This window comes from Clarias gariepinus, chromosome 2 (genome assembly GCF_024256425.1).
Source record: "Clarias gariepinus isolate MV-2021 ecotype Netherlands chromosome 2, CGAR_prim_01v2, whole genome shotgun sequence".
NCBI classification, from domain to species: Eukaryota; Metazoa; Chordata; class Actinopteri; order Siluriformes; family Clariidae; genus Clarias; species Clarias gariepinus.
In genome coordinates, this window is record NC_071101.1 from 46,635,047 (window position 1) to 46,652,927 (window position 17,881).

Sequence of the window (17,881 nt, forward strand, 5' to 3'; positions counted from 1 at the left end):
GAGAAGGTGATAACGGGTGGCATTCTAGCTCAGAGAAAGCTAATGCTAAGGCTAGCCCACCGCTGGACACCTCCTCTGCATTTTATGTATCCAATAGGTTTGCTGTCCCTAGTGGAGCACCCGCTGAAAAGCCTAAAAGAGCTCTGGTTCTAGGAGATGCTCTATAGAGGCATGTGAAGTTAACAAGGCCCTGAGGGGCACCGGGAGAAGTGGTTAGGTAGCGGTGGCAACATACAGTAGCTTACAGAAGGTTCACCATCATGCAAGAAATGAATTCATTAAATGAAAGCACAAAACTTTCATTTATCGCACCCATCATAGGATCAGTCAAAATTAAAATCATACAAAATTCACATGATATTCAGTTTGAGTTTTATATTCTCTATCAGTTTGTAATAAATCCTTTTCAAACACTGCCAAAATGGATTTATCTCATTTTACTTTAAAACCCATCAAATGCTAAGCATATTAAGAGTGACTATTATGTGAAATATATCATTTTTATATATCGAGCAGCACTGTGTTGGTGTTTCACAGTTCCAGGACTCAGGGTTTGAGCCGATGCTTCACTTTTCAACCTTCATAAAATCGGTCCCTGTCTTGCAGCATCAGGCTCCTGACTTTGGTCCTGAGCTTACATCTGTGTGGTGTTTCACATGTTGTATTCGTGTAGCTTTGTATCAGCTTCTCTGTCACTCCCCCTGTCTAAAAACATGCAGATAGGCCGATGAGATAGTCCCTACAGTGAGTGTGAATGTGTGAGTAAATGTGTGTAAACGGAGCCCTGAGCTTGGCTGGTGCTCCATGCATGGTTAATTCTCTCACCTTGTGCCCAGTTCTGCTGGAAAAGACTCCAGATTTACCATGGCCAATATTAGGACACGATGCATACATAAAAATGTATTAGTTATTACTTTTGGGACATCCAATTTACACTTCAAATGTTTAGTGGACACAGTCACAGAGACAAAAATGTAAATCTACAATGACCACATGAGCAGTGCCTGTGATGGACAAGCACAAATGTCTGAATATAAAAACACCCTGGTGTAAGTGTGATCCCTGTAAGAGTTAGTGTAGAGGTGTGAGTGTGTCTCTGGCGGCAGTGAGGTGTCAGTGCCAGGAAGGTGATTTAACTCCTGACCGCTGCCTACCATTCACTTCTAAATATCTGCAAACATTCTTTTGGGATGAAGATCATTTAGTGTACATTAGTTATAAATTAATACATTAATAAATTATAAATAACTGTAACTATTGTAATCAACAGGGCTGAAAGTTTTGATTGATGTGTCAGTGGGAAAATAAAACAAAAAACATCAAGACCCAATCTTAATCCTTGTAAGTGTAACTGTATGGGTTATAGTTCTGCACTGAAGGGAGAGGAAACAGTTAACAGAGGAGTGTTTATGACCTTTCTGTCATTCTGGTCCCGCCTCCCTTACTCACTCACATAAAGGACCAGGAAGTAACTGTCATTACAGAGGAAACTAAACTGATCTCTCTCTCTCTCTCTCTCTCTCTCACTCTCTCTCAGTGTGTGAGTTCAGGAAAATGGCTGAAGCGAGTATTTCTGTAGATTACAGCCAGTTCAACTGTCCAGTGTGTCTGGATCTCCTGAAGGATCCGGTGACTATCCCCTGTGGTCACAGTTTCTGTAAGGTGTGTATTAATGGCTGCTGGGATCAGGAGGATCATATTAGTGCTTCCAGATGTCCTCAGTGCAGAGACATTTTCACTCCAAGGCCTGTTCTACGCAGAAACAACATGCTGGCTGAAGTGGTGGAGAAACTGAAGGAGAAGACTGAAGTCCAAGCTGCTTCTCCTGCTCACTGTTACGCTGGACCTGGAGATGTGGAGTGTGATTTCTGTGTAGGAAGAAAACGTAAAGCCCCCAAGTCCTGTCTGACGTGTCTGGCTTCTCTTTGTGAAACTCATCTGAAACCTCATCTAGAAGTTCCTGCTTTAAAAAAACACAGATTAGTTGAAGCCTCAGAAAAACTCGAAGAGGAGATCTGCTCTGAACATCACAACCCGATTGAGATCTACTGCCGTACTGATCAAAGTGGGATTTGCTCATTGTGCCTGTTGGAAAAACATAAAGGCCATGACGCTGTTGTAGCGAAAAGAGCTAAGAAGCAGGTGAGAACTTGTCCTAATGATATTTTTTAAATAGTAGGTTTAGTCAGTTAATAATAATAATAATAATAATAATAATTATTATTATTATTATTATTTTACATAATTATAATAATTACTTGTAATAATTACAAGGTTTAATTATGATTAAAGAATAAAATTGATCACATTTCAAGTACCTGTATTCCTACTCTGTGTTCTTTATAATCAAATCACACTGTAAAAAAAAAAAAAACTAATTTTTTCCCTCAAAATAAACAAGAAAACAACCTATAAAATTACGTTTGTGCCACAAAAAAAACATCTATTCCTTTTAAAAATGATAAAATACAATAAAATTTTATTCTGTAAAAATTCCAATTAAATTATTAAGCCTGCTTAGTAGTTACCTTTTTCAGAAGGAGTTCTTTTAATCGATCTATTCTGTAAGCTTAACACACAATACATTAATATATTAAAATTTATAAATGCAACATAAATGTCCCCCTTATATTTCAAATAAAGTGTTTTATTTACCATCTATGAATTTGTGAAGATCAAATATTAAACATTTCACATCATATCTTTGAGCACTTTAAGTGTTATTGGTGCTGTTAAATGTTCATTATTTTAAAGTATGCAAATGCAGTTATAGGAAAATAAACTATTTTTCTATTTCAATAACATCTGAATTCATGAAATTACTGGAAAATAAATAACTTTGACTTATTTTACACACAGAACTGTGCAATAAATCTGAAACGGTACATCTTCAAACTGCATTATGTAATAAAAAAAAGGAAAAAAAACTTTACACAAGTTTTTGATTTACAAAATGTTAGCTAGTGATGTACATGCAGCCACCTTTTTACATTATTAGAACGGACAATTACTGTAGAAAAAAATATAATGTAAGAAACTCCTGAATCGAACAAGCAAAAAAAAAATTCACAGGTACTTTAACAAATCTTGTTTAGTAAAACTCCAAAATGTTAAAAACTTTTCACTGACATTCAGAAGTGTAACAACTGTTTCAACAACAAAAACATCTGTAACACACCTTTATCACACTGTCCACAACAAGAGGGGTAGTACTAGATCCACTCATGGTCAGCAATGTCTGAAATGAGAGTGAGGACTCTGGGAGAACACTTTTTTCTTCTTGGATTCAACCTTGGTGCCTCTCTCAGAATTCATGGAAAAGAAACACCTATGCGGAAAAAAAAGAGTAAGAGAAAGATTAAGAAAATTAACAACCTGAGATGGGAGATCAAATTGATATGTTTGATAAATCTCAAAAAGTGTCCATAAAAACAAATTTTACAGTTAGAGGAACACCAGTGTTGACCGTAGTTCCACTGGGTAGTGTGTGTTAAAGCAGTAATAACTGTCAAACATCAGGCAAATGGCGGAGGTGAAGGTTGTGATGTGGTCGTTGACAATCTTCTTGTCGAATGTCTCAGCAGGGAAGCAGGAGGAACCTGGGAATGATAATTTAAAAAAGGATTTATTATTTAAAACGTTTCATAACAGAGGCTTTAATGTCAAATATATACTGTATGGCAGATACTTGAAACAAATTGGAGGATGGACCCTGCCAATATTGGTAGTAAACAAATAAAAAATGGCTTGATAGAGTAATTAATGTGCCAAATGAAAATATTGCATAAAAAGGAAAGTAATTATTAAACAATAAGATTGGAAATAAAAGGAAAAATTAAACAATAGTGCTAATTTTGCAGCATATCACAAATAAAACAAAGAGTTTGGTCTCTGGTCCAATGAAATTAAGGCATTCAGTCTGCCAAGATGCTGTGCTTCAGTGGAATAATCTGGTAACCGTTTTTCACATAAGATGACAATGGCCACAAGTCAATCAGTTCACTGATACAATAAGTCTGCACTCTAATCTGCCGGTGTCTTTTTTTTTACTAAGGGCATGTGGTAGTAAGAAATAAATTCAGCATAACTCTCATGAGAAAATTAAGCGCGGAATTATCCTTAAGAAAAATCAGCAGAAGTTCACCAAACTCCACTGACTCATCATACTTTATGACAAAAAACTGGCCCTTCCTGTAAGCAAGGCCATTGTACTGAACATCAATTGGAATCTTTGTATTCCTTTCAGTAAAACCAAAATGTCGGACTGCGTCTTTAACTTGCTCACTGTAAAGTAAAATGGTGAGCCATCTTTTATTTGCAATGCTGGAGGACTGACTGACCCAGGAGGAAAGGAAGGCCTGGAACATTTGATGTCTTTCTGAAAAAGTCAAGCACAGGTTTTTAAAAATTTTCAGATGCCTTGTGCATCTTTTGAAGAAACTGTGTTTGCTCTCAAAGCGCATAGTCCAAAGCCTGATAAGCTGATTAGCCCTGGACAATGTTGTAAGTAGTGGTGTTTAGGTTTTAAGTTGGTATTAGGAAACAATGCCTTTCTGGTTTCCAAATATTCTTAAATGAGAGCATCCAGATAAGTAACCTGAGCACAAACTAAAGTCAACGATAACGTTAACTGCGTGAGGTTAAAGTCTCAAGAAGTTTTAATTTGGAACAGCTTGTCCACTAAGTTTCAATGTTTTTGGGCTGACCTCACAAGGCTTGGATAATGTATCTGTTCCATTGTATTTAAATTGCTTGAGGCGCCTGTTCAGAACTGTGTAAGTGAACCATTTATTTGTGCAGACAAAATATTTGAGGTAAAGAGCAAGGTCATATGAGAGGACACCTTTAAAAATGTCATGAAACATCAAACATCAACAAAACAAGTTTTGTAAAGAATTAAACACAGGCCTAAACTTTATCCCCATGTCTTCTCATTTCAATCGGTTTGTGGCAGATCTATAGGCTTCTGGAGTCCTCTAAGGTCCACAGACTGCTGGATCAGCACCCTGAAATTCAGTTTGAGTTAACAGACAATATCTGCATAAATACACTGATGAACTGAAATTCCCCAATACAACGAGAGCCCAGGTTGTCTCCAGCAATGCTTTCATGGAATGAACTGATTCTCCACATATGCAGCAAGAATACATATTCCATAGAACACAGGTGTAAGGTTAACTAATGCCTACATTAATCCACAGGTCTCTAAAACATCCACTACTAGCCTTAGAAGGCTGTTTTTAGTCTGAAATGGCTAACGTTAGTGCTAGACCTGGAGCTAAAGCTAACATAACTTTGCGCCTCCGCTGTCTGCAACACAATACTGTTCATAAATAAACCAATTTAGAAAATTTTCTCACCGAAGTAACTGAAGACGACCTGTGATTGAGGTTAAATCCAAGAGAAAAAAAAACTTGGTGTAAACGATGATGCCGTGATGCGCAGTTGCAAAGATGTTCTAATACACTGTAAAATATTCTAATACATTCTACACTGCTTATTAACACAACGGATGTGTAAAGGTGGAGTCAATCAAGAATGAATTTAGTGTAAAGTGATTTTGATTTCTTAATAGTGCTATTTATGTGAAACATATTTTTAAAAATCACAATGTCATTTTAGTTGAGTTAATGTTTATTCGGCCAACAACCTAAACTAAACTAGTCCATGCCACAGAGAATACCTGAACCTGACAGAGCTGCTCCTAGAAACACACACAACATGGACAACATGGAGACATTTAGAGTCGCAGTAAGAGAGGGAATGATAGATGAGCTTTAAATCCTGTGTGTGTGTGTGTGTGTGTGTGTGTGTGTGTGTCCTAACAGCTGAGTGCACAGACAGCAGTGGCGAGTCGAGCTGGACGACTCGTGGAGGAACTGGAGGATGAGCTCTTTAATCTTCCGAAGGTAAATCTCACTGTCTGATCTACAGACACAGACGTTTCTCACTCACTCTCTCAAACACCTCTCATTAAGAAAACACCAACATCGAGTGTAATGTCTGACATCACAAGTGGGTCCTAACTTTAATCTGCTTTCTGTAGGCTTTTGCTTCTGGACAACGTTCTTTCACATCTGAAAGACCAGATTCTCGTATATCCAGCATCAGTGTCCATCAATATCTCTCATTTGATGGAGTGATGAATTCGTTCTCAGATTTGAAGAAGAGACTCGAGAAATATGGTGAGAGATGCTGCTCCATGTTAGAGGTCTTTACTCTCTGTATCAGAGTGATGTCGAGGTGTCTTCGTTCCTTGAGTTTTTAATACTCGTCTTGTTCGAGTCTTGATGATGAACTGCTGATGTGAATGAGTTGAGAAACTCTTCACTCTGGTGGTTCAGGACTGACGACCTACACACATTTTTGATAATTTACATAAATGTCTAACTTTAAAGATTAAAGAACTGACCTTTTTCTTTCTGTCTCCACAGTGGAGGACGCTCAGAGTTTACTCTCAGAGCCACAGAGCAGAGACGAGTTTCTAAAATGTACGTCACACACCTGCTGTAATGTTTTGTTTTAATAATTGTGATTTTCTCTTACACATCCGCGCAAGTACAGGAAATATCACCATCTAAAACATGAAATTACAGTATATTTATATTATATTCTGCAAAATAAAAGTAAAGATTTTTGAATTTGTTGATTTTATTTTAGATTTCTGTTCTCTGACTCTGGATCCCAACACGGCACATCGTGACCTCATTCTGTCTGAGAACAACAGAGCGGTGAAATACAGTGAGAGAGAGCAGCAGTACCCTGATCATCCAGAGAGATTTGATTACTGGCCTCAGGTGTTGAGTAAGGAGAGTGTGTGTGGACGCTGTTACTGGGAGGTGGAGTGGGAAAGTGACATAGGTGTGGCCATAGCAGTCGTATATAAGGGAATCGGAAGACAAGGAGCGGGTGACGAGTGTAAGTTTGCATGTACCAGTCAGTCCTGGAGTCTGGAGTGTTTCTCTACGTATTCTGTCTCTTTCTATCACAACTACATTGGTACTAATCTCGGAGTTCCATCATCCTCCAAAATAGGAGTGTATGTGGATCACAGTGCAGGAACTCTGTCCTTCTACAGCGTCTCTGACACGATGAAGCTCCTCCACAGAGTTCGCACCACATTCACTCAGCCTCTGTATGCTGCGTTTGGGTTCTACAGGGATGGTGGGTCTGAGTCAGGGCGAATTATCAGGCTGTGTGATCCAAATTAATGAAGATGTGCTGTTTTATAATCTGAAGTATACAGATCAGTTAAAGCACATTTTTTTATTGATCCCAACTGTGACAAAAAGTTATCGAGTTTAGACATAGGTTCGGCCGATCATTTACATTGCGGTATAAACATATTAATTAAATTTATAAAAAAGAAATCAAATGAACATCTTAGCAAGTTTACTCCAGGTGTGCCTTTAATACGTGTTATTGAATTATACAATTTTTATTGCAATGATATCTTTAAAATCTGTTTTAATAAACTGACTGTAATATGGTTCTTTGTGGAAATCATACATTATTAAACCTTTATGACTAAGATTCAGTTATTTGTCAAATGTACCTTACAGCACAGTCATAATTCTTTGCATATTCCAGTTAGGAAACATATGTACTGTATGTATGTATGTATGAAGGATGTCTTCTTAAGAATATGGAACTGTCTTCATATTCTATCTTTTATTTTCACATAGAAATTGAGTCAAATCTATAAAGAATATTAGATTTCTATTGATCCTCACTCACATGTACTGGTTCAGCAGAACGACCTGAGAGACATAACATAACCATATTTTGGGGGGGATCAGTTCATTCTTATTATATTCATAATGTTTAAATTGTAATATTTTTGAAATTGTACAATGTCTGTTCTCTGTGTACAAAACATGAAATTTCAATTGAGCTAATATTTTTGACCAAAATTAAACTCTGAGCCACAAAGTAAAATCTGTGTAAAACTGGTATTCAGGTTCTGGAGACATGACCTGGGATGATCTTCAGACCTAAACCCAATAGGAAACTATTTAAAAGTGGTGAAGAAGACAGTAGCCAAAGAAAAAATCGCCACCTGTACTTGATTTCAGGAAGAATTAAAGCATTCATGGATAGAGGAATTATAAAAGCGAAGCACATAGGGTAGTCCGGGGTCCAGCAGCAGGGCCAAGAGCCTCGCGGTGGATTTATTAAAGAGAGTGGCATGCAAGTGGGGAGATGTTACACACCCCAGAGACTTTAAACAGGAGACTAGAATGCCGCCTTTTGATCTCCACGAGAGGACAGCCGCCACCGACGGATGTCCAGAAGAGACTCTCCCCTGTGGCCGCACTCAGAGAGAACTTAGGAGGGGTTAGTCTTTGCTCGTGTTCAGCAGGAGACGTTGAAATAGATAGGGAAATCCATTTACTTGATATAGCATGCTACATAAAAGTAAACTCAATGTGCTGTACACTATTATACAATAAAATTTATATTACATTATTAAAAATGTATACATTAATAATAATTTAGTATGTTTTTTTTTTTCTGGTAAGTAGTATGACTGACTATTTTAAAGAAATTACAGTGCCTACACCCATTTGACTTCTTTAATGTGAAAATTTGAATAAATGGCATCCCAGCTCAGCTCTCCAAGAAATAAGCCAATTTTTGTTGAATTCTGATGCCAGAGCTACTGTTGGCACATTACATGCAGGCACTTTTAACACAACAAGTTCTGAACAACTAAATCCCAATTCAGTGGATTTAAAAAGGTGAAAGCAGAATTCAAAAATAGTTTCCTGCTAAAACTTGCTTACATTAAAAATTTTAAACTTGTTTACATAAAAAATTAAAAATGTGTTTACATGTAAAGTGTTATTCTAAAGTTAAGTGCTGCGTTAATGTTTACAATACAATTAAATGGTTTTGTATCTGTAAAACTGCTCCTCACGCTGCTCCAGTGTTTCCACAGCATTTACTTCTGCCTGTCGTATTTGCTGTCACTCTAGACGCTCTTCAGTCTGATCTTGGGTTTTAGTAGCCCTGAGCTCAGCCTGACATATCCACATTCGCTGCAGATGACACTTCCTACTGGTACATTTAGTACACCACCCACCGGCTATGTACTGCCCGCCGTCCGGTGCCCAAACAAACAATTTCTGTTTTATATATAAATGTCAACACCATCAGTTAGGTATTTTTAGTGTTTTTACGTATTTATTTTTAGTGATTTGTTCTCTATTTCTAATGGTAATAGTGTATTTCTAATTAAATATAACATTTCTTAAGATTAAGGAGAATTTTATTAATAGCAATACTACTTTACTGTTTTTAGGTAACAAGCAAGGATTTTTTCTTCATAATAACTTTAAGGAAGCCAGTTTTTATTATAATTAAATAAAAAAAAAGCCGTTGCATTAAATTTTTTAATAATTATAGGACAGTTACAACAAAACTTACTGTATGGTTATTAGAAAAAAACCTATGTTGTCAAGGAAATAAATATATTTTAAATGCTATAGATGTTATTCTTAATGATTTCATCCAGAACAGAAGAATGAGATATTCCTGTACGGTACAGTGTATATTTATTGTGTTATGAATGATCTGTGGTTTGTTCAGTGCTGTTCCCTCTGACAGTAGAATCAGGGCAATAATGAGGTTAATTACCCCACGTGGTAACTGTAAAACTGACAAGTAAACTAATCATGCAGATGTTATCATCACTCTCAACTTTACTTTAATTTTCCCAGTACATTCAGTCATGAGTCCACCAATGAGAAGACCAATAAGAAGACCAGTCTCTGTTCTCTGTGTTGGTAGAGACCATGACAGACAGGCTGAGGGAGAGGAGGGTTTTTTCTTTTATCGACTGATTGCTTGCATCTCGTACACATTACCCTGTCTTAGTGATCTAACCTTAGATAAATATTTAACCAATTCTACTGGAAAAGACTCCTAATCAATCATGCCTGAGATCAGCACAACATGCATGCAAAAAAAAAAAAGTTAGAAAATTAGGTTTTGTCTTTGCAAGGTATTGGGGTGTTATGCTCATGGTGGAGTAAGCAGACGTAAACGCAGGTATTTTGTGAAACACTCTTCCTTTTCTTTATTTAGTTTTCTTTCTTAATTTTAAGTCACTCCAGCAGGAATCCAGACAACAAAAAACTGAAATAAAAGAAACAGGAAAACAAACAACCACCTAACGTGTCCTCCTCAGGCTGGGTCTGCAGGCAGGCACAAAACAAACACAGGAGATGAGTCGCAGAACACAACAGACGTCACGAGAGTTTCACACTGAACGCGGCTGGCGTCTCAGCATCGACCTTGACCTAAGTGAGCCTGTCCTAACAGGCCTTACCCCGACCCTGCAGACTCTGCTCAGTCCTGAGGAGGAGACAAGGAGACACATAGACAAACGTGATGACAACAGTGAACGGACAAAACACTACGGGTTCGGCTGATTTAAGTAGAGACACACAGGGGAGAGACACGGGTGAAAGCAGTCTGTTATTGGGAGACATACCAACGTAGACACACTTAGGGGAGACAAAGCGGCGGCTCAGTAGTCCGGAGAACCAGATCTTATTCCCCAGGACTGTGGTGGTACGGGTGTGACATGGGGTTTCAGAGCGGGGGTGTGAATTAACTTTGGACTGATGGATCCTCTTCACTTCCCAACATTCTTTCGGAATGAAGAGCATTTAAAAAATGTCACTATGAATAAATTAAAATTAGCCGCTCCTTTCGCGTGCGCGAGCTCACAGACGCCCCTGATTGGCTGTAGAGCCGTGGTTAATGTGGGAGCGCTAAGTACCTCTCATCCCTCCACCCTGAGAGAGCTCGGCCAATCAGCTCTCTCTAGACCTCCGGCTGTGAGAGGTTACAGCATCACCCGGGGATCAAACCAGCGATCTCCGGATGATAGGGCGAGCACTCGGAGGCCCTGGGTTTTCTCTTTTGACCAGCAGGCCACGTTTCCAGCTGCTTTGTACCACAGAGAGAGATAATGTTGTCAGCATAGCACCGTTTGCTGGAAGGTAAAAGGTGCCTGCGTTTCACAGTAGTGCTAGTCCCTACAGTTATCTACATGAGTTATAGTTATGTGCTGGAGGGAGATGAAACAGTTAACAAAGGAGTGTTCATAACCTCTCCGTCATTGTGCTCCCGCCTCTCTCACTTACTCACATAAAGAACCAGGAAGTAACCGTCATTACAGGGAAAACAAAACAAATCTCTCTCTCTCAGTGTGTTTAAGAGTTTAAGAAAATGGCTGAAACCATTATTTCTGTGGATCAGAGGCAGTTCGTCTGTCCAGTGTGTCTGGATCTCCTGAAGGATCCAGTGACTCTCCACTGTGGTCACAGTTTCTGTAAGGTGTGTATTAATGGCTGCTGGGATCAGGAGGATCATATTAGTGCTTCCAGATGTCCTCAGTGCAGAGACATTTTCACTACAAGGCCTGTTCTACGCAGAAACAACATGCTGGCTGAAGTGGTGGAGAAACTGAAGAAGAAGACTGAAGTCCAAGTTGCTTCTCCTGCTCACTGTTACGCTGAACCTGGAGATGTGGAGTGTGATTTCTGCGTAGGGAGAAAACGGAAAGCCCCCAAGTCCTGTCTGACGTGTCTGGCTTCTCTTTGTGAAACTCATCTGAAACCTCATCTAGAAGTTCCTGCTTTGAAAAAACACAGATTAGTTGAAGCCTCAAAAAAACTCGAAGAGGAGATCTGCTCTGAACATCACAAGCTGATTGAGATCTACTGCCGTACTGATCAAAGTGGGATTTGCTCATTGTGCATGTTGGATAAACATAAAGGCCATGACGCTGTTGTAGCGGAAAGAGCTAAAAAGCAGGTGAGAACTTGTCCTAATGATATTTTTCATTTCTAAGAAGCAATTTTAGTCAGTTATAAGGTTTAAATGATGATTAAAAAGTAAAATTTATCATGTTTTAAGTACCTGTATTCCTGCTTTATTCCCTTTATAATCAGATCAGTTGAGTTAATGTTTACTCTGCCAACGCCCATTTTACGACTTAAACTTAACTAGTCCATGCAAAAGAGAAAACCTGAACTTTTAACTCCTTATCTGGCATTAATATTCATCCTTTTATAATTTATAATTGCTGAAACAGACTGTGAACACTATAAAGGTGAGCAGTGAGCAGAGACAGAGCTGCTCCTAGAAACACACACAACATGGACAACATGGAGTCATTTAGAGTCGCAGTAAGGGAATGATAGATGAGCTTTAAATCCTGTGTGTGTGTGTGTGTGTGTGTGTGTGTGTGTGTGTTCTAACAGTTGAGTGCACAGACAGCAGTGGAAATTCGAGCTGAACGACTCATGGAGCAACTGGAAGATGAGCTCTTTAATCTTCCGAAGGTAGATCTCACTGTCTGATCTACAGACACAGCTGTTTCTCCCTCACTCTCTGAAACACCTCCCAAGATTTAAGACTAAAAAGTGCTTCATTGGCATGACAAATATTTACATTTGTATTGCCAAAGCTTAGAGATAAAAAACAGTATAAAAGGAGCAACAATTAAAAAATATATACAGAGTACAGATATTTAGTCAAATATAATAATAGTAAATAATAATAATAATAATAATAATAGTGATCAGGGGTCCGTTCTTCGTACGTCGCTTGACACATCCGAGATAAACTGACACATCTAAGATGAGATCATCGTGCTAATTGTGATCTGGCTAAGTTGGTTTAAAAGGCGATATGCATCGACAGTAGAAACACTGATCACAAGCCCTCCGATTGGTTGACGAAATGGAAAAAGAGTGGCTCAACTTTTTTTGTAACACGTGTTATGCGCTGAAATGCGCCCCCCCACACACACATAATCGCTATCAAATACAATATTAGAACATTAATCCAGTGGCAGGGAGGCATATAATTTTTTTTTTTCCACGTGAGTCAGTCGTGCTCTTTAACCAATCAGATGTGACCTCGCCATTTCAACCAATCATGCTTGAACCTCCCGAGCAGGTTCAAGCTTACGGATATGTTGCTATGACAACAAATGCGAGAAGCGCATCAAAGAACGAAACAATCCAAGATCAGGACAAATCCACAACAATCAAATCCAGCTAACTGAGTTAGCAACGTACGAAGAACCGACCCCAGTGCGTAATTGTGTATGTGTGTGTGTGTGATATAGTATGGTGTGCCCCCTCACTTTTTGGCAGGTGTGTGTGTTTTGTGCTGCTAATGTGTTTCAGTTTGTCGGGATCAGGGAGGCAGTTGAAGTTGGGGATGAATTTGTTGAAGAATTTAGTGTGAATGTGATGATATTCAGGGCATTCAGTGAGGAAGTGTAGCTCTGTCCACTGGCAAAGTCTTTTCTCTCGGAGCAGCCAGGTCTGTCTGTTACCCCGTCTCTAGGGCCAGACAGTGCTCGCTGAGTCTGTACTCATTAGAACAACATTTAATGTCCATGTCTGACATCATAAATGGGTCCTAACTTTAATTTGTTTTCCGTAGGCTTTGGCTTCTGGACATCAATCGCTCACACCTGAAAGACCAGATTCTCGAATATCCAGCATCAGTGTCCAACAATATCTCTCGTTTGATGGAGTGATGAATTCTTTCTCAGATCTAAAGAAGAGACTTAAGGAATATGGTAAGACGAGCTAATCCATGTTGGGGGTCTTTTCTCTCTGTAACAGACCGATTTCGAGGTTAGTCTTCATCCCAAAGCATCAAAGCTCTGAACACTCTTAATGATGAACTGCTGATGTGAATGAGTTTGTGTTAGACCTGAGAAACTTCAGTCTAGTCTTCATGTCTGAATTTTAAGATTTCACCATCTGACCGTTTTTATTTCTGTCTCCACAGTGGAGGACGCTCAGAGTTTACTCACAGAGCCTCAGAGCAGAGATGAGTTTCTAAAACGTATGTCACACGCCTGCTGTACTGTTTTGTTTTAATAATAGTGATTTTTTCTCACACACTCTCGCAAGTACAGAAAATAACTTGATCTTAAACATGAAATGTTTACATGAATATATTATATTCACTTTGAATTTAATGATTTTATTCCAGATTTCTCTTCTCTGACTCTGGATCCCAACACGGCACATTGTAAAGTCATTCTGTCTGAGAACAACAGAGCCGTGAAATACAGTGAGAACGAGCAGCAGTACCCTGATCATCCAGAGAGATTTGAGTCCTGGTATCAAGTGTTGAGTAAGGAGAGCATAAGTGGACGCTGTTACTGGGAGGTGGAGTGGGAAAGTGACATAGGTGTGGCCATAGCAGTCGTATGTAAGGCGATCGACAGGAAAGGAGAGGGTGAGGAGTGTGCTTTTGCACTTACCAATCAGGCCTGGAGTCTGGAGTTTCCCTCTGAAACTTCTGGCTGTTTCTATCACAACAACATTCAGACTGATCTCAGAGCTCCATTGTCCTCCAGAATAGGAGTGTATGTAGATCACAGTGCAGGAACTCTGTCCTTCTACAGCGTCTCTGACACGATGAAGCTCCTCCACAGAGTCCACACCACATTCACTCAGCCTCTGTGCGCTGGGTTCGGGTTCTACAGGGGTGGTTGGTCTGAATCTGAAGCAGTTATCAGGATGTGTGATCCAAAGTAATTAAGCTGTGCTGTTTTATAATCTGTAGTGTACTGATAAATGAAAGCACATTTCCTTATCGATCCCAACTGTGACAAATTTTTAAAGTTAAATCATTAAAACACTACATCATGAGTTTAGACTTAGGTTTGGCCGATCATTTACATTGCTCAAAGCATATAAATTATTATTATTATTATTATTTTTTTGCATGTTCCATTTAGGAAACTGATGTATATGCAGTATGTATGAAGGATGTCTTAATATGAAACTGTCTTTATTTATTATCTTTTATTTCCACATAGAATCTGAGTCAAATCTAAAAAGATCATTATATGTCTGTTGGGCTTACACTTACATGGTTCAGCAGAACATAAAATAATCATATGTTTTTCTTTATCAATTAATACTAATTATATTATTATATAATGTTTAAATTGTGATCTTCTGAAAATGTACAGTGGTTGCCATAATATTAATACAGCATATACCATGTTTTAGTTCTCACAAATTTACCATGATTTATGACTTCTTGCCACATAATAAAATCTGTGAAAAACTGGTATTCAGGTTCTGGAGGCAAATCTCCAGATCTAAACCCAATAGAGAACTGTTTGAAAATGGTGAAGAAGACAGTAGTGAAAAAGAAATTACTTTCTGTACATGATTTCAGGAAGAATTTAAGCATGCATGGATGGAGAAAGTGACCCCAGAGTACTGTACTGTAGATGGCTTTTAGACATTATGCCCAGCCATTTTTGAAGAATAAAGGTCTATATATTAAATATTGATTTTTGTACAGCATACTAATTTCATAAAATAACAAATTATTCTTACTGATCAATTGACTGTCATTGTATCTACTGTAACACACTATAATTATACAAACTTGACTGCCATGGATTAAAATCCCCAGAGCAGCACTTCACCGAATGCCAATCATGCACACATTCCCAATTACCCTCACAGCCTTTATGATCATAAACTTTGGATTTTGCCTTCTCATAAAGTAACTTTACATTTAAACATAATTTTTTTTTTGTTTATAATAGTGTTATGATCTCTTACGATCTTTGTAATTTGTAACACCTGATTTCACTGATCTAACCTGCTGCCAGTACTTGTGTTTGGTTCTACAGTACTACAGTAATAAACTACAGTTTATTTTTTTAAAAATCACACTGATACAAAATTTGTCCTTTTTGCAAAAACATAATTCCATATATATACCAAGGTTCCACTGTACACGCATGTGCTTCGTTTGGCTCTCATCTTTATGCCTCTTCTCTCCAGTGCATCTTTCCACCTCTCTGTACTCATCTCCACCCGCTCTTTACATTGCTGCTGTTCACAATATCATCCTCAAACATAAATAGTCCATGAGGACTATTGTCTAACCTCATCCGTCAAATAGTCCATCTCCAAGGAAAACAGTAAGGGGCTAAGAGCTGATCCTTGGTGTAGTTTCACCTCCATCTCAAACCAGTCGGTCGTACCTACAGCACACCTCACCACTTTAACACTGTTCATGTACATATTTTGCACCACCTTACATACTTCTCTGCCAGTCTTAATGTCCTTATGCAATACCACAGTTAATCTCTGGGGACCCTGTCATACACATTCTCAGGAATATAAAATATATATAAAAATATAATGTTTTAAGGGCATCTGCCAATTGCTGTAAATGTAACCCTACTCTTGCCCATAACTTAATGCGCTCATCAGTTTTATGCCTCTGTAGTTGCTCAGCTCTGCACTCCTCCCTTGGAACTAAAACACTTCTTCTCCACTTATAAGGCATCATTGTAAGCAACTCCATTGCCATCTCACCTAAACACCTCCATCCCTCCACTGGGATATCTGGACCAACTGCCTTTAAACTCTTCATCCTCTTCATAGATGTCCTCACATGTATCACTATCCTTCACCTACTTCAACAAGAACTAGTGTTGGCCCGTCCAACGGGCAATACGGGAGATTGCCTAGGGCCCCGCCCATGTTATTAAAAGTATTTATTTTCTACACAATAGAATGTGAACACATAAACATATTGTTATGCTCGCAACACATGGACCTATTAAACATGATACAATTCACAATGATAGTGAGGCAAAAAAATCACCCGCCATAACACATGACAAGTTGTTGAAAACAATAATAAATACAAAACAACAGTATAAATAAAAGCATAAAAGATTTGAAACATACACAGAAACACCACATACTAATTTGCATAACACTGGTGCCTACTGGGAGAACTGGTGTGCCGTAATGAACATAGTATTCGTATACATAGATTCCACTTTCTTTAAACTGCTCACGTTTGATCAAAAAAGTCCTATTTTAGATATGCCCTTACCATTTATTATTGTTTATTTCTCAGTAGTACACAACCTGCTAATGTTTACTACTGATGTTTATAGGTAACCTATATCTCATTATTGTGCAAACTGTATTTATTTATTTGTCATAAATGAGTTTTTATTTTGCATTACTTAAAACTGTTCAGTTATTTATCACCTGTAGGATATTATTTAAAAAGAATTACAATAAAGTTAGATGGTGTTTAATGAAAAGCTTATTGAGGATGTTTGAGGCAAATATTCCTTCACTTTCAATCTTCCACCATAATTGCCCGTAATTAATTTGATGATTCCTACAGTATATATATATATATATATATATATATATATATATATATATATATATATACTGTAGGAATCATCAAATTAATTACGGGCAATTATGGTGGAAGATTGAAAGTGAAGGAATATGGAGTATCAAAGAAAAAGAAGTGGGAAGATTTATAGAGACCCTGAAAAGAGGAATGTATTCTTGAGAAAGAAGAGGAATAGATGGAATAACATGGTAATTAAAGGCAAATGTAATGGACCTTACAACCACTATGTTCTATTGTGTTATCCTTGTTTATTGATTTTGATTGATTTTGGCCTCTTTTTTTTAGTAATTTTTCCCCTTAAAATTAACAGTTACAGGAGTACATTGCGTTGTAATGTTGAAGCAATCATTTACATCATGGGTTTTACAAAGTATGCATGAAATTCAGTGGTTCTATTTTGATTCTGCATGAAGGTCTTAAATCACCATCCACTCATACACACACTATGCTGCTTTATCTTAAGGCCATCTCAAGGCTTAGGGCTTGAGGCGGGGTACACCCTGGATGAGGTGCCAATCCATCGCAGGACACATGCACACAAACACACACACACACACACACACACACACACACACACTACGGGCAATTTAGGAATGCCACATCTGCATGTCTTTAGATAGTGGGACTACCCAGA

The 17,881-nt window shown here is 38.2% G+C and overlaps 2 protein-coding genes across 2 annotated transcripts; both read left to right on the forward strand.

Annotated features, from left to right (window-relative positions):
- Nucleotides 1–1,493: 1,493 nt before the first annotated feature.
- LOC128506358 (E3 ubiquitin/ISG15 ligase TRIM25-like) lies at nt 1,494–8,437 on the forward strand. The gene is made up of 5 exons (XM_053476782.1): nt 1,494–2,142; nt 5,829–5,909; nt 6,047–6,185; nt 6,435–6,491; nt 6,661–8,437. The coding sequence occupies exons 1-5, from the start codon at nt 1,555–1,557 to the stop codon at nt 7,209–7,211; spliced, it is 1,416 nt and encodes a 471-aa protein (XP_053332757.1). The 5' UTR covers nt 1,494–1,554; the 3' UTR covers nt 7,212–8,437.
- Nucleotides 8,438–11,172: 2,735 nt separating this feature from the next.
- On the forward strand, nt 11,173–15,353 carry LOC128506349 (E3 ubiquitin-protein ligase TRIM16-like). The gene is made up of 5 exons (XM_053476771.1): nt 11,173–11,829; nt 12,279–12,359; nt 13,474–13,612; nt 13,828–13,884; nt 14,035–15,353. Exons 1-5 carry the CDS (start codon nt 11,242–11,244, stop codon nt 14,583–14,585), a joined length of 1,416 nt encoding a protein of 471 aa, XP_053332746.1. The 5' UTR covers nt 11,173–11,241; the 3' UTR covers nt 14,586–15,353.
- Nucleotides 15,354–17,881: the final 2,528 nt, after the last annotated feature.

Coding starts and splice junctions, on each gene's coding strand:
- LOC128506358 (XM_053476782.1), top strand. CDS start 1,555: ATGGCTGAAGCGAGTATTTCTGTAGATTACAGCCAGTTCAACTGTCCA. Junction 2,143..5,828: donor CGAAAAGAGCTAAGAAGCAG/GTGAGAACTTGT, acceptor GTGTCCTAACAG/CTGAGTGCACAGACAGCAGT. Junction 6,492..6,660: donor CAGAGACGAGTTTCTAAAAT/GTACGTCACACA, acceptor ATTTTATTTTAG/ATTTCTGTTCTCTGACTCTG.
- LOC128506349 (XM_053476771.1), top strand. CDS start 11,242: ATGGCTGAAACCATTATTTCTGTGGATCAGAGGCAGTTCGTCTGTCCA. Junction 13,613..13,827: donor GAAGAGACTTAAGGAATATG/GTAAGACGAGCT, acceptor CTGTCTCCACAG/TGGAGGACGCTCAGAGTTTA. Junction 13,885..14,034: donor CAGAGATGAGTTTCTAAAAC/GTATGTCACACG, acceptor ATTTTATTCCAG/ATTTCTCTTCTCTGACTCTG.